This window comes from Dioscorea cayenensis, chromosome 5, assembly GCF_009730915.1.
Source record: "Dioscorea cayenensis subsp. rotundata cultivar TDr96_F1 chromosome 5, TDr96_F1_v2_PseudoChromosome.rev07_lg8_w22 25.fasta, whole genome shotgun sequence".
Lineage (NCBI taxonomy): Eukaryota > Viridiplantae > Streptophyta > Magnoliopsida > Dioscoreales > Dioscoreaceae > Dioscorea > Dioscorea cayenensis.
In genome coordinates, this window is record NC_052475.1 from 30,457,168 (window position 1) to 30,472,495 (window position 15,328).

General features: G+C 36.1%; 4 protein-coding genes and 1 long non-coding RNA gene across 6 annotated transcripts; 3 read left to right on the forward strand and 2 right to left on the reverse strand.

The window, feature by feature from the left end:
• Positions 1 to 1,394: 1,394 nt before the first annotated feature.
• On the reverse strand, positions 1,395 to 3,620 carry LOC120260260 (cullin-1-like). Its single transcript, XM_039267702.1, has one exon. The coding sequence runs from the start codon at positions 3,618 to 3,620 to the stop codon at positions 1,395 to 1,397; it is 2,226 nt and encodes a 741-aa protein (XP_039123636.1).
• Positions 3,621 to 4,322: 702 nt separating this feature from the next.
• Positions 4,323 to 8,375, forward strand: LOC120261060 (NAP1-related protein 2-like). Its single transcript, XM_039268732.1, has 10 exons — positions 4,323 to 4,541; positions 5,619 to 5,741; positions 5,849 to 5,899; positions 6,040 to 6,111; positions 6,217 to 6,330; positions 6,426 to 6,487; positions 7,141 to 7,201; positions 7,501 to 7,557; positions 7,659 to 7,715; positions 8,017 to 8,375. Exons 1-10 carry the CDS (start codon positions 4,425 to 4,427, stop codon positions 8,083 to 8,085), a joined length of 783 nt encoding a protein of 260 aa, XP_039124666.1. The 5' UTR covers positions 4,323 to 4,424; the 3' UTR covers positions 8,086 to 8,375.
• A 67-nt stretch (positions 8,376 to 8,442) lies between these two features.
• LOC120261061 (3-oxoacyl-[acyl-carrier-protein] synthase 3 A, chloroplastic-like) lies at positions 8,443 to 12,456 on the reverse strand. 2 transcript variants are annotated; one of them, XM_039268734.1, is made up of 9 exons: positions 12,347 to 12,456; positions 11,997 to 12,195; positions 11,141 to 11,289; positions 10,775 to 10,911; positions 9,923 to 10,025; positions 9,726 to 9,844; positions 9,227 to 9,291; positions 8,924 to 9,143; positions 8,443 to 8,852 (listed from the first exon to the last, which is right to left on the reverse strand). In XM_039268734.1, exons 2-9 carry the CDS (start codon positions 12,152 to 12,154, stop codon positions 8,631 to 8,633), a joined length of 1,173 nt encoding a protein of 390 aa, XP_039124668.1. In that variant the 5' UTR covers positions 12,155 to 12,195; positions 12,347 to 12,456; the 3' UTR covers positions 8,443 to 8,630. The 2 variants fall into 2 exon arrangements, with proteins under 2 accessions (XP_039124668.1, XP_039124667.1); XM_039268733.1 differs by having other exon boundaries at positions 11,997 to 12,456.
• A 1,744-nt stretch (positions 12,457 to 14,200) lies between these two features.
• On the forward strand, positions 14,201 to 14,814 carry LOC120260261. Its single transcript, XM_039267703.1, has 2 exons — positions 14,201 to 14,662; positions 14,734 to 14,814. Exons 1-2 carry the CDS (start codon positions 14,201 to 14,203, stop codon positions 14,812 to 14,814), a joined length of 543 nt encoding a protein of 180 aa, XP_039123637.1.
• A 9-nt stretch (positions 14,815 to 14,823) lies between these two features.
• Positions 14,824 to 15,217, forward strand: LOC120260401. The gene is made up of 3 exons (XR_005536399.1): positions 14,824 to 14,937; positions 15,007 to 15,081; positions 15,162 to 15,217. It is a non-coding gene; the product is annotated as an uncharacterized LOC120260401 (long non-coding RNA).
• The last annotated feature ends 111 nt before the right edge of the window (positions 15,218 to 15,328 follow it).

Consider the following 15,328-nt stretch of genomic DNA (forward strand, 5'->3'; position numbering starts at 1 on the left):
TAGCAAATTTACCCAAACCCGACCTGACCCCATGTCCACCCCTACTTTTGACATGAAACCTTAGAGAAGAGAAAATACTATTTCTCCCACTGGGGATCCACATTACTAGTCATATAATTGTTGTTTAAGACTTAATTACAAGGCTCATTAGTAAAAAAACCAAGTCTCATCAAATCTTGAACTCTACCTACCTTCCTAAGAAATTTATGGAAAACAAACACCATCATTTAAACCACACCATAAAACATGTGTCGCCAAATATAACTTCAAGATTTAATTTATCAAATAAAATATTTGAACATTAATGATATACATGAAAAAAATGTAGAGATTCTATATAAAATTTTTAATATTTTAGAGATTACCAGATAACTAAGACATATTGAGAAATGTTCAAAAAGTGAAAAAAATGAATCTATAAACATAATATTCAAATTTCGATACCGCCACCGCTCCACTCCTCCATTACAATAATTTTTTTTATACACCATAAAATAACATAGTTTCACGGTGAAATAGTATTCTATATTACCTAAAATAATAAATAAATTAAATAAATTAAAATAAACATTGGCTTCAAAAAATAGAACAACCCCAACTATAACTTTGCATTGATTGTTCCTCGTACAGGCTCATATATATATATAGAATACTCATATATATATATATATATATGAGTATTCTATATATATATATATATGGAAAATAGGATTCTCTTTACCATTGGGGGACTTCACTTGGGAAAACCATGATTGACTGTACATATTTATTTATGCTGAGTAAATTCATTTGTAAACTTTGAGACACTGCAAATCAATACCTTAATTGATGAGGAAATTCTAATTTATACTTGATTCCTGTGTGATGAAAATAATAAATATTGAATATTTTGTACACGATCAAAGGGGTCATGGCGCAATGATATTGATCACATTATATAAAAAAAATGAGTGTGAAACATTTCAAAAATTTTAAATTCGAGTTGTACTGAACACAATAGTAGTAATGGGGTTTTACTACTCAAACCTCCTATGGCTGGATGAGGGAGGATAGGTGTTGTATATAATACTTGTTACTTAAAACTTGTAAGATTTAACTCTTTTATTTTTATTCTATTTATTTACATTAATATATTGATTTGTTAAGTTTATAATTATTGTAAAAAAAGAAAAAAAGAAAAAGAAAAATGATAATCTAAATTGTATTTATTAAGGGAAGATGTTAAGAATAAAAATCTACAAAATTTATTTAAAACCTAAGACAAAAATAATAACTTGAAAAACCATGACTACTAGACACTTGTGAGACGGAACTTGCCATAATTGTTAAAACAACAAAAAAACATAAAAAGAAAAAAACAAAAACTATGACTACTAATGAAGGTAGAACAATAATCAGGCCATATATATATAAGTATCGCTGTCCTCCTTGTCCCTTTCCAAATAATCTTTGGTAATCAAATCTTCAATCTGCTTCTTGATGACTTTGAAGTCAGGCTTGAATAAAGGAGCAAGAGCTTCAACACATAGTGTGACCAATTCATGATGGCCCAAAACTTTGCGGCTCTTCATAATGCGGACTAAAGCAGCATCTATGGTAAACCGCCGGTCTTTTGTGACACCTTCAACTATCTTCTTCCTTTCATCCACTGGAGGGAGAGGTATCTTGATCTTTTTCAATTTATCTGTGAACTTTGAGTTGAACTCAAAGTAATCCGTCTTTGAGATGGTTTTCGTATTTGGTTCTTTGTTGAGGATCTTGTATTTGGCACATGAAAGGGAGTGAAGCAGTCGATTGCAGTCATCATCACTCAAGTCAAGCTGATCTTTAATCTCTGAATAACTCAATCTTGGGGAGGAGTTGAACAAGAGAAGAGCACAAGCTTGGAAGGTGGTAACATTAAGCTCCATTGTTTTAGGCTCAAAGTGTGCCTTGATGTTGCAGGTTCCTAATGAGTACAACCAAGTAAGTTTTCTTTTATTGGTTGTGGCAAGATAGTGCTGATTGTAGGCTTCCACACACTTGAGCATTTCAGGAGGAAGGTTGAGATTAAAAGTTTTGTAGGTTGGCCAGAATCCAGATGTGAGAACAGTAACTGAGAAATCAAATCCTGGCTTAGCATCAACCTTGTCCTGAAGATGGCTTATGAATTTAGTTTGGCTATCTCTGGACAATGCTAAATCTGTGACCATGCCCTCCATTTTTGAAGTAAATTGCCTTCCAAAATGTTCTTTCAAAGTTGAGAGGAAATTTCTCTCTTGCTCATCAGAATCGTTCTTATCAAACAGCAATCTACGTGAAAGTTTTTTCCGGTGAAATTCAGCAAACATATCTCTGTCATAGACATCCATCAACAATTTAACCACCTTTTCAAGTGTAGCATCAACTGATTCATTGCTTTCACTTCCTTTCTTCAGCTTGCGATCACAGAAAACTGAAATCATCTCGGCAATCGAAATCCCAGCCACAGACTTATTCAGAAAAGTCTCAAAGGCTCCACTGAGAGCCTTAAAAAACATATGATCACTCTGAAAACAACCTTTGACATAAGACTGATACTTGTCATGCAGCTCAATGAACCTTCCAATCAAGGCAACTTGTTGATCTTGCAACACCGACGACGACGACATTTCTTTTCCCATCTTGCTTACATCCTCTTCTGCTTTGTTAACCAATTCCATGCCATCACTAGTAACATACTGTTTGAATGCCTGTGAAACTGGAACTAAACCATCAATAACTCTAGAAGACAAACCATAAGCCCTTGCAAGATCATCAACCTTGTCATCCCGAAGCAAAGAAATCAATCCTGAATCTTCATCTTCATAAAGTTGGTTTAAAGGTGCAACCAACAACTCCTGCTCCACTTTCCCCAGGAGTTTCTCCTTCGGTGTAGCTTGCAGGTAGTGCAAAACCCTTTCCTCCTCCTCCTTCAAACAATTCTCAGCCTTCACCATAAACTCTGAGCAAGAATAATCCACCATCCACATTGAAGCTTTATGTCTATAATAATCTCCACTATCTTCAATCATTTGATCTTCAAAATCCCCCCTGTATAAACAATAGGAATCCTTCTTGTTGTCAATCCCCAAGTCAACAAAAAGATTAATAGTATCATTCATTAAAGCTCTATCAATCTTCAACCCTTCACGTTCTTCATCAATCATTGAAACAGCAATATCTCTCACTCTCTCACGCTTGTCTTTGTAAACCAAATCTTTGAAACAAAGAGTCCCAGTTTCACCAAGGTTTGGAAGGCTCTTTCTTACTATATGGAAACGTTCTAGATAAATAAAGGCTTTGGAAACCTTCCCTACTATCAATTTATACTTCTTCCATCTTCTAATAAACTCCTTCAAAAATAATTCATCATGTTTTATACTCAAACATGATAACAGAGTCTCATTAATGTAATCACAAAGCAAATTTTTGTATAATGAATACAAGTCGTCGCTGTTGGCTGTGCATATATGGTATGCCGTAGTGTAGGATCCCATCACGTTGTCAGAGTTTAACTGCGGATGATAATTCGGATCCTCCTCTAACTTCTTGTTCAACCCTTCAATGACCTTCTTTAGATTACCCTGTAGCTCTTCCAATGTTGTCATGCCTTCCTCCATCGTATGAACTTTTGATCAATAGAGAAATTAACTCTCACAATCTACTAAGACTTTTAGGCCTATATTTTGTATTTATATTGATGGATGGAAGTACATTAATTAATGTGAGGGAGTTCTAACTTCTAACTTACTTCGAATTCTGGTTCTTATGAAACACAAACTTGATTATTATGCTCTTTTGATAAGGTTTATCTTTTTTATGTTTGACTGATATCTAAACAAATAATTATTGAAATATTTTCAATATTTTAAGATATTTTCCAAATTTTTTATTTCAATATTACTGATAAGTTAAATTTAAGATAATATGAATTTTTTTAAAAACAATTCATGGCAATAATTGAGTAAGATTAAGGCAGTTAAAAACTTAAAAGAGGGAATCAAATCACTAACAAAAAACAGTTCAAAATTCAGGAAGCTCTTTTTTTTTAGTCCAGAGATCCAACGCTCCATAATGCATCATCATCTAATAACACTAATCCCGACAACTATTTCTCACTTCTCTAGGGTTGCCGAGGGCCCCCCACAAGCTAAGGTCAGTGCAGTCACCATGGGTGATATTTAGCAAACAATTTGTGCCGAGATAGTGGGAAGATTAGCCAATCTTGACGGTCGATCATGTTCAGATGAGCGATAAACTATAGGGAGAAAATAGGTATTCGCACCTGCGGTGACGTTATCAGTGATATATAAACAAGGACGGGATCGCTTCTCCCGGGGCTCTAAACCCAAAACCCTTTCTCTCACTCTTTCTTTTCCGGCGATCGAATTCCGGGGAGGAATTAGGGTTAGGGTTTGGGAAACATGGTGGCGGACAAGGGGAAGAAGTCGAAGGTTGTGGAGGAGGATTCCGAAAACGTTGATGGAGAGCTCGTTCTCTCCATCGAGAAGCTCCAGGAGATCCAGGACCAACTCGATAGGGTAATTGATTTATTTTAGTTTTTTTTTTTCCTCGTTTTTTTGTGTTTTGAATCAATTTGTTTGTTGAAAGGTGGATTTTTTTAGTGGGGTGTTATGCTGATTTCGTGTCTTTCTGCCTGTTTCCTGATTATCATGAATTGATGTGGTGAATATGGACAAATCTATGTTTTGGGAGATATATGTTCATAGTTTGATACCCTCAATTCGTTTGTAGTGTGTTTTGCGGATATAAAGGAGTTTTTTTTTTCTTGATACCTCTGATGTATTGTTTATAAACGAAGATCTAATTATTAGTGCTCCTGGAATGACTGTATTTTGCAATGCAAACATCGTTCTTCCATCTCTGTTTCTTTTTTTTTTTCTCTTTTATTTGCTGTTGGGGAATACATGATTGTTGATGGTCTTTTGTGTAGTTGATTGTATCACTAAATTGAAAAGGGGCGCCAGGAATGACAGAAAGAGCTTGTAATTAGCGGCATTGCCTAAAAAAATCTGACAGAGTGATGAGCTCCATGCCATAGATTGAAGCAAAACAAGAGCTTGTGAATTTGGTTTATTTTCCTTCAGCATTGGTTAACTAATAGAAAAAGCTGTTCTATTGCAACATTAGACTTGCATTTTACTATGGCTTCATGATCAACATCTGTTGGTAGGAGACAGTCTTTCGTCATTACTTACCTGAACTGACCATGGGAGGTGGCCCTTTATGGTATGTTTGTTGTTCAGAAGATTTAAGTGGGTTCTTTTGAAGTGATTGTGTGGTTATGTTGGGTTTTGTACATGGAATGCTGTTGAATTAGTGGCTCACTTGTCATTTGATATTTCATTGAGTTGCATTTTATTGCCTTGTGACCCTATGTATTATAGGTAAATGCTTAAGCCTACATATGGCTGACCTTTTTTGTTTAATATTTGTATGAGCTGAGTAATATACAAGAAGTTATGACATGCATCAGTCGGCTGGGGATTTATCTCATTCGCATGATTACTTTGATTCTTAGTTCTTTATTGAGCATTGTCATCAAATTATATATTTCACATGTTTCTACTATCAAGGTTCTTTTGTGATCGTCATAGGTCAATGAGGAAACTAGTGAAAAGGTTTTGGAGGTGGAGCAGAAATATAATGAGCTGCGTAGACCTGTCTATAGTAAACGTGATGAGATCATCCGAGCCATTCCAGACTTCTGGTTAACTGCAGTAAGTGACTAATCCCTCCTGGTTATTTGCTTATGTATTTAAATTTAAATTCATCTCTCTTCTTTGTGAATATTGCCTCATTCTGTTGCGTAAAAATTATATTGCAGTTCTTGAGTCATCCTGCCCTTGGTGGGCTTTTAACCGAGGAAGATCAAAAGGTAATGTAGTGTTGACAGAATATATGCCCAATCAAGTTAGTGGATAATTGTTTCGTAAAACATCCAAGCAAGCTACGTATTGACAGAATTGTATTTGGTCAATCACCCCTTTCTTAATTAATTATTTCCTCTTAATGAAGGTTTTCAGATACTTGGTGTCCATAGATGTCGAAGACTCTAAAGATGTAAAATCGGGCTACTCAATCATATTTGTAAGTCTATTGTGTTATTATTGGCCAATATTTTAGCAGGTGCCTTTTTTCTTCTTTCTTTTCATGATGATCTCTTAATTCATTTTGCTTACATGTTTTTCTCAGAACTTCTCCCCCAATCCGTTCTTTGAAGACACAAAGCTTACAAAGACATACTCCTTCCTTGATGAGGGAACTACTAACATAACTGGTACAGAGATTAAGTGGAAGGATGGTGTGGTATGGGCAATCATTTCTAAAACACAATGTCATTCTTTCTGATACATTTCTGTTTAGTGTAAAATATTTGTTACTCTTCCCCACGAGCCCTACAGGATATTGCCAATAGTGCTGGTCTTGAGAAGAAGGGTTCAAAACGGCCATTAGCAGAGGAAAGGTTGGCCTTTTTTTGTAAAATGTTTTCATTAATCTTTGAAGAGAGAACATGGCTTCATTTTTAGTTCAAGAGTTTTGTTGAGGGATAATTTGGTAACCTCCTTGAGATAGTGCTGATTGTAGTGAAGATGGAGTGATGGTTGATTTACTTGTGGTTATTTGCATAGCATTCTAAAACACATTATACTTGAATATCTAGTGCTTCAAAAACGGGAGAAACCAAATATTTTGAAATTTTTTGTACTAGGAATTTTTGTGTTAAATTATTTGAAGCAGCACAAGCTTTCACAAATATTTTTTCCGTGGACAATAGTGGTAAACAGAAGAACTTAATGTTTTTGAGCAAATGGTGCTTCTTTTATCACACCTTGAGTAACTTTTTTGGTTTCTTAACTTCCGAAAAATAGTCTTGCTTAGTACATTATTATGCTAGCATTTTAGGTTAAGGTGCTACTATCCTTTTTTGCACTAAATTGAAGCTCATAAGTTTTTCGGCCAGATGCATGACATGAAGTTAGTTTCATTTATGAGGGGTTGTTGCTGTTATTTACTGCTTTTTTAACTGCGGCCATAATCAACTACCTTTTTACTTAGCTTCCATTCTTGAACTTTGTTCTCATCATGTCTTTTTCGTTTTTCCCTTAACAAATGCAGTTTCTTTAGCTGGTTCGGGGAAACTCAACAGAAAAATGATTCTGATGGAATGACTGATGAGGTGGTTTCCATAGTTATATTGTCTATTTTGGTTCATCTCTTTTAGTCTGAACTGATTAAAACCACAGTAACTGATAGGCTGGCATATATAATAATGCTTAACCAGGAAATGTCTTTCTATAAACCTGCTTTCTTGTTATTATTGTTCCATATATGAATTATGCAAGCAATCATTCCCTATTTTAGACAATTGTTTTGTGCGTGGTTTTGATTGCAGGTGGCTAAATTGGGTTATACTGGGATTTCCATATTTTCATTGTTTTTCATGAGGTTTCTGACATAGGAAGATATATCTTGTAGGTGGCGGAGATTATCAAGGAAGATTTGTGGCCTAACCCGTTGAAGTATTTTAACAATGTATGCTCTTGCATTTTGAGTTTCTTTCCTTAACTAGGGAAGTTTCTACTTTATGTTGACCTTGAAATTTATCATAATGTTGTTGCACTATCCTCTTACAGGAGGCAGATGAGGAAGATTTCGAGGGAGAGGGAGATGCAGATGCAGATGATGATGAGGTAACTTGCGCTCAATTTTGGATTTCAGTATTAGCTTTTTAGTTTCTTATTGCAGAACTGTTGTTGCAGTAGATTATTGGGTTATTTATTTATTATTTTTTAAACGTGAACATATTTATATTTATGACAAAATAAAAGAACAACCGGGCAAAAGTTTTTCAAACCAGATATTCTTGGCACACTAGTTAGTACTTGTGAAAACATTTGATCAATAATTTCCACGAGGAACGTGTCATTACCCTCCAATGTAATCCTGAGATTACTTGATGATTTGCTAAATGTGAGCGTTGTGCACTTTCAGAAGGACACAGATTGTGACGATGATGAAGTTCCAGATGAAGATGAAAATGGCGAAGAGGACGATTCCTGAGCAATTCATCAAAGCTCCTGCTCTGTAGCTTTTTGCACGGTTTGTACATGGCTTTTGTAAAGCAGACCTGTGTGGTAAAACAAGCCCTTTAATGATAGGATGATCTTATGTTTTTATCCACTGAAGCTGTAATATTCCCTGTTACATCAACAGTCTGAGATACCTTTGTGTCTATCTGTTCTACTGGTCCACTTCAATGATGTATTGCCTACATATGTACTAGATTTTGTGGATGTTCTCCAGCGTCTTTTATCTTTCTTGATTCATGGAATCCTAGTCCATTTAAGTTAGAGGTTGCTTGCTGATTTTTAATGAGTTTTTAATCTCCTTTTTTGTTCCAAAAGCACATGGTAAGGAAAAAGCTAAAGTATTCATTTCTGTTTTATTATAAATAACTCATAATGTAAGATTGCTCAGCGTCCATTGACAATATAAGAATGGTTAGCCTTAACAAAGCACATAAAGCTACGTCAAAGTGATGCGAGAACAAAAAGCAATCTTGAAAGGATATCATCAAGCATGCCCATTCAGTGCATGAGTAAGTTTCACCCCCACCGGATGATTGCCGAACCCCATGTTAGTCCAGCTCCAAAGCCAGCAGTCGCAATGGTATCACCGGCTTTCACTCTTCCACCCCTAACAGCCTCAGCCAATGCCAGTGGGATCGATGCAGCACTAGTATTGCCGTAGTTGGCCAGATTAGCTATGACTCTATCTGATGGAATCTGCAGCCGTGTTGCCACCGCATCTATTATACGTTGATTTGCCTGCAAAAACCATTCTCTCCACTCAAAATTAACACTCAAACAACAGGCAGTCTGAATTCAAAGTCACTTACCTGATGAAGTAACAACCAGTCTATACTGGAACTAGCAATGCCAGCTTCTTCAAGTGCCGCTTCGATAGCCTGCGGCACACACCGAACAGCAAAGCGGAAAACTTCCTTCCCGTTCATTTGGATGCAAGAATAGGATGATTTCCTTGGAGGGAACAGTGGTGCACCATTCATGTTTGAGGTCAGCTCATTTTTATCATCTTTGGCTATGGCATTTAGATGCCTGAAATATAACCATGATGTGATATGTGATCTCTTCAATCCAGAGTAATCATTGGAATATAAGTTTCAAGAGAAATTTCTCACCTTTGCCCATGGCCATCGCTATGCAAGTTGAATCCAAGTAACCCATCTTCCTCACTGGCGCAGGCCTGCATAATGTTGCACTTGTGAAAAGGAATTTCCCAGCATTTGAGAACGCATGATAAAAATTAATTAATAACATAGGACTAGCATCACTGACTATGTCATTTATGCCAGCCTGAAACAATGGAGTATAAAGCATGGACGTCGTGTGCCTACTTTGGTTTTTTTTTTTTGTAATTTACAAAGCAAAGAATGAAACTGATCAAGGATAGAGTCATTCATCCTTTAAGAGCTTCCCAGGAAAGGAGTTTGAGCATCAAAAATAATAAAAACCATGGTTTAGGTGGTGTGGTTTCAATCACGAATTCACCATAGTTTAATACCAAGAAACAACATAAGAGTAAATGAGCCAAATGAAAATGGAATGGAATGAAATGAAATGAATTTCCAAACAAAATCAGAAATCATTAAGCATAACAGCATCATGGAAAACTCTTGCCTGGACTAATACAGCACCGGCAGCATCACCAAAGAGAATACATGTACCTCTGTCAGTCCAATCCACATATTTGGATAATGCATCTGCACCAATGACTAGGATATTCTGATAGCCACCCCCTGCAGGTAAGTAAGAAGCTCTGATTATAACTGTGAAGAAAACAGTAAATAAACCTGGAAGATCACTAAGTAGGTTACCCTTAATGAAACGAGTTGCTGTAATTAGGCCCACAACAAAACCACTACATGCAGCAGTGATGTCAAAAGTCCATGCATTTTTGCACCCCAACTCCCTTTGAACCTGCTCAATTATAAGCCAAGACAAGAACTAATCAAATATAAGACATCTGAATACAAGACAAAGAAAACACCAAAGTCCATCGATCAGCAAAAGGCAAGCACCAAAGCCAGAATAGAGAAAGTATTGTCTAATGATTGCAATAATTTCTGACATAGAAGAGGACTGGAGAAAATAAAATTGTCTCGTTAATCTTCTATGAATACAAATATCCCGCTCTCATGACCAAAATATATATATTTTTTAATGATCTACAAGAACTTTACCTGTTGTGAGGAAATCCATTCAATGAATAATACAGTTTCATTCTCTAGTTTGATCAGTGACCAAGGTTCTATACAACTCAAACATGGCATCAAGGGCAACATGCAAAGTGCTTCAGCACCATCCAAATGTTCATCAAAATTCATGTCTTATGCCAAGAAGCAAATGAAAATAAAAACTTCTGACAATTAGTGCTCTGACAGTCCTCCGATTGAGTTTGTGACCGCTTTATTCCCTTTTCAAGTTAAAATAACTTGACATGTATTACTCCTTGAAGTATTTGATCTTCATTCATACATCTTGTCTGGCAAGTGGAAAATCATGTCTTTATGGATTAGGAGGAAGAAGCATCATCACATATAAATATCAGCTTGCTACTTTCACCCATCCGTACAAAATAGGGGAACAATGCAGTACATGGATCTAGGTATATTTACTTGCATCAAAATTAGCAATATCATACATGAAAAATGTAATATCGAGCATACCTGGCCACCACCTCCGAAAAGATCATCTGGAGTTGATGTGCACATTATGACGAGGTCAACATCGTCGGACTCAACTTCAGCCATCTGAAGCGCTCCCTTCGCTGCTTCTACAGCCAGCCCAGTCAAAGTTTCATCCCCTATCAATGGCAACATTCTCACAAGTATGAGCACATATATCTCACTATGAATACAGAGAACTTGATGTAGGGCTTCCATATTGTAAAATCTCATCAGAAGTAGAAGAAAAATGCTGTTTACTGAGTTCTATAGGGAGGCAAATGATTTTCCATGAACAATGACCAATGTTGATATCTAGGTTACAAACAGCAATTAGAGCGTAAGTATGAATTTTTGACAAAATGGTACCTGTAAGAACTCGACGATTACGGATTCCTGTACGAACTGAAATCCATTCATCTGAAGTTTCCACAATTTGTGCTAGGTCATCATTAGAGATGAGAAGATTTGGTACAGCAGAACCACATCCAACAATCTTAGAACCCATGCCAACAAGCCTGAAGAGTTCCATATTGAATTTAAAAGCTCAGATGAGATTGATGAAATGTCATGTGTTCAAGTACCAAAAGCATTTTCCAGTGACATATAATCAGACTCATGCCATTAATCAATAAGACTAAATTATATCAATCAGTATTTAGCATGTACAATAACAACAGGGTTGTAATAAAGAAAAAGATAGTAAACTTTGGTGAGATAAGCCTCTTTTACAATGAATCACATACGGTACTAGACATGCTTCAGCGAAATTAATGTTCAACAATGTATCACTCAGCATAAACAAAAATTATAAGAAGTTTCATGCATGCTGTGTGAGCCTTTGCATTCCTCATGTTCAAAACAGAAAATAGAAACCAAATTCCTAACAAATCCACAAAAAACCGTCTTTCCAGATGCAAATCAATCTCACCAACTTCAAACACTTGCTCAGTTCATCAATATTCTCCATTCTGTAAGAAAATCAAAACAACCAATCCTTGCATGCTTGAATCCGACATATGCAAAATAATTTTTAATCCATGAACCAACTCCACTGCATAAGACCTTGATTGCAAAGACAAACATTTACATAATCAACGAAGTTTTGAAATGATCAAATCACATTGAACCCACAAACATAACATCAAGATCAGACCTTATATAACAAAAAAGGATCAGAAAGCCATTCGTAATCCAAAAAAAAAGGATTAAAAAAAGGCAGTACCTTGGAATTCGAGGCTTAGAAATGGAGGCCCCTAAGGCCTGCTCCCCGGCGGCGCAGCATCGGAGGAGTAATCCTGATCGTGAAACACAAAAAGGAGCAAAATTTCTCGCAGTGAAGCATCTGGGAGGACGAAAAACAAGTCCAGAAGCGCTGGCCATGGGAATTAACAGGAGACAATGCCACAAACGCTAAAAATGAGATCTTTAGCCTCAGGAGATGAAGCTCATGGCTGAAGAGAAACACAGAGGAAAAAGTCAGACAGAGGCAACGATGGATTTGAGAAATGTGTAATGGTTTTGGTTGGTAGGTGGGAATTAACAGGAGACAATGCCACAAACGCTAAAAATGAGATCTTTAGCCTCAGGAGATGAAGCTCATGGCTGAAGAGAAACACAGAGGAAAAAGTCAGACAGAGGCAACGATGGATTTGAGAAATGTGTAATGGTTTTGGTTGGTAGGTGTACATAGTCCACAGAAAGAGATCGATGATTCCGAAACGAAGCGCTGGAGTACATCCTCAAACTTCAATGCTAGCCTTAATTTTCATCAAAACAAAACCTCTCTGCCTCTCTAAACATGAACAATTCCTTGCTAATTGCTATAAATATATACAATATTCTAGTGGTTGGCCTTCAGATTGAGCTTCATTTCTACTTCCTCTTTCTAAAACTTTGTTCAAAATGTAATTTTTTTTATTTTCTTTTCTTTTATATTTAGATCTCAAAATGTAAATTTTCTCCCATTTAGAATTCATTCCTGCCTTTTTATTTATTTATTTATTTATTTGGGCTTTGTTAAAGAAATGTGGACACGGTTCTTTTTTTAATTTTTTAATTTTTTAATTTTTAAATCTCTCAAAATATTTTGTCATTCTAAAATCTATCATTTATAAGTCTGAAATCCCAACCTGCAGTATAAGTTAGTAGTTTAAAATTTGGTTAAGGGCATTCATTCAACCAGACACCAAGTTGGACTTTAAAAATATTAATTAAATTATTTTTTACTATCTTCGTTTACCAATATCCAACGGTTTTTTAATTCTTATTTTGCCATTTTTTTTAAAAAAAAATTACTTTTAAAAATTGGCGATAAAAATATTTAAATAAAATTCTAATGAGCTACTAATGGGCTATCAAAGGCCCAATGGGCTGGCTTCCTTATAGGGTTATTTTTTTAGTAGGGTACCTTATTATGCCCGTGCTTCATTTTGAGCACTTTTTTTTAATTCGTATCAAAATGAGCATTTGAATTTAATTTGCTTTCACAGGGAGGGCATTGATGCTATTCCGGTGATTAAATGCTTACGTGTCCACCGGAGATCTCACGTGGACTCCAAATTTCCACATCACTTGCGCACGTGGAATGGCCACGTGGACAACTAATCCACCTCATCAAAAAACCGCCACGTCAGCCCAAGCCCCTTCTTCTCTCCTTCGATTTCTTCTCCTTCTTTGTGTTCGCAGAGAGAGAGCTCCCCTTGTTTGCCCTAACTATCCCATAGCTACTGGCAACTGGAGATGGTTCCTAGAGCTACTGGCAATAGATTTGGAAATTAATAACGGCCATGGATTTGCTTTTATGAGTGATAGACAAAAGGTTAGATTTCCTAACACTTTATGTAGTGACATATGCAATGTTTTGCAAATATGCCAATGACTAACATATTGTTCTTTTTCTTCTGTTTTTTTGTTTTGTTTCTATTTGTTATGTATGTCTTCTGATTGCCAAATTAAATCCATTAATAGGGCTTAATACCAGCCTTAGAAGATTTATTTCCCAACTCAGAGCATAGATACTGTGTCAGGCATATACATTGCAACTTTAGGAGTAATTACAAGGGTAAAGCTTTAAAAGACCAACTATGGAAATGTGCTAGGGCCAGCTACATCCCTGTCTTTAACAAAGAAATGGAAACCTTGAATGCCATGTCACCCGATGCATATGAGTTCTTGAGGAAAATACCCCCCATACATTGGAGTAGGGCACACTTTAAACCAATCTACAAGTGTGATATGCTTTTAAATAACCTCTGCGAGTGTTTTAATAGTTTGATACTTTGTGCTAGAACCAAAGGGATTGTGACATTAAATGAAACCATTAGAACACAACTAATGTGCAGGATTCAGAGAAAGAGAGATTCAATGAAAAAATCAGGAAATATGTTCTGTCCCAAGATACTTAAAAAATTGGAAAAGGCAAAGAATATGACTTACTCTCATAATACAACTTGGTCAGGGGGAGACCAATACCAAATTATATGCAATGATGGCCAATTTGTGGTGAACAAAAAGGAAAAAACATGCACTTGTAGAAGGTGGGAATTAACTGGAGTGCCATGTTCTCATGCCATTTCTGCAATTTATTACAACCATGAAAAGCCAGAGACTTACATAGAGGACTGTTATAAGGTGTCCACCTTCCTAGACATATACAGCCATATCCTGTACCCTACACAAGACAAAACCTGCTGGCCAAAGAGTCCTCAGTGCCCTATGATACCACCTGAAGTTGTTATGAAAAAAAGGGGGCAGAAGGTTAGGCTAAGAAGGAAAGATGCAACTGAGAAAATTGGCTTTTGCAATGGAAAGGTGAGCAAGACAGGGAAGAAAATCACTTGCAGCATATGTGGAGTTACAGGACATAACAAAAGGTTTCATGGACATCAGGTAATTGAATTATATTAAACATAGGTTCCTTCTTGTTTTTTTATTCAAATGCAACTTGCATTCCTCTCCAGGGAACTAATACTAACAATGATGACAATGGAGGACAAACTGGGACTTCAACAACAACTCTGCCCCAGGATGAGGTGATTTAATCACATCCTATGAATGAATATTTGTACAGTAGGTCCAAATAATTATATTGTCCTTTGCAGGTAAATTGTCATGACCCTATGGATGGAATAGATCCACAAGTTCTAGAGGATCATTTGCAATTGGTAAGATTTTCGCTGGATCAATTTAATTTTACAAGTTGGATCTTAATTTGGTTTCTCATAACTTGTCAGGTTGATCACCTAATTGAATCTCAATTCAGTGAAAAAATTACAACATTTGAAAATGTTCAAGTGGAACCTTTACAGGTACTAGATTGAAATTAGGCATTACAATATATTGCTTGCTGATCATTTTTCTTAAGTATTTATGTTCTTCAATAATATAGGGTATTATTACACAAGAGCATGATGCACACAATGCTGAAGAAAGGAGGCCAGAAAGGAAAAAACTTGAAACAATGAGACAAAGAAAGAAGGGCATAATTGAAGCTAACCCAAGATCTGGGTGGAACAGGACTCTTGCAGAACCATTGCAAAAGAAAAACACAGGTCA

Bases quoted from the DNA above. Each gene is read 5' to 3' on its own strand.
- LOC120260261 (XM_039267703.1), top strand. From the start codon at position 14,201: ATGACTTACTCTCATAATACAACTTGGTCAGGGGGAGACCAATACCAA. The intron at 14,663-14,733 runs GTAATTGAATTA...ATTCCTCTCCAG, and splicing joins AAAGGTTTCATGGACATCAG to GGAACTAATACTAACAATGA.
- LOC120261061 (XM_039268734.1), bottom strand. From the start codon at position 12,154: ATGGCCAGCGCTTCTGGACTTGTTTTTCGTCCTCCCAGATGCTTCACT. The intron at 11,290-11,996 runs GTACTGCCTTTT...GGAACTCTTCAG, and splicing joins TCTAAGCCTCGAATTCCAAG to GCTTGTTGGCATGGGTTCTA. The intron at 9,845-9,922 runs GTAACCTACTTA...ACTTACCTGCAG, and splicing joins AGCAACTCGTTTCATTAAGG to GGGGTGGCTATCAGAATATC.
- LOC120261060 (XM_039268732.1), top strand. From the start codon at position 4,425: ATGGTGGCGGACAAGGGGAAGAAGTCGAAGGTTGTGGAGGAGGATTCC. The intron at 5,900-6,039 runs GTAATGTAGTGT...CTCTTAATGAAG, and splicing joins TAACCGAGGAAGATCAAAAG to GTTTTCAGATACTTGGTGTC. The intron at 6,488-7,140 runs GTTGGCCTTTTT...TAACAAATGCAG, and splicing joins CGGCCATTAGCAGAGGAAAG to TTTCTTTAGCTGGTTCGGGG.
- LOC120260260 (XM_039267702.1), bottom strand. From the start codon at position 3,620: ATGGAGGAAGGCATGACAACATTGGAAGAGCTACAGGGTAATCTAAAG.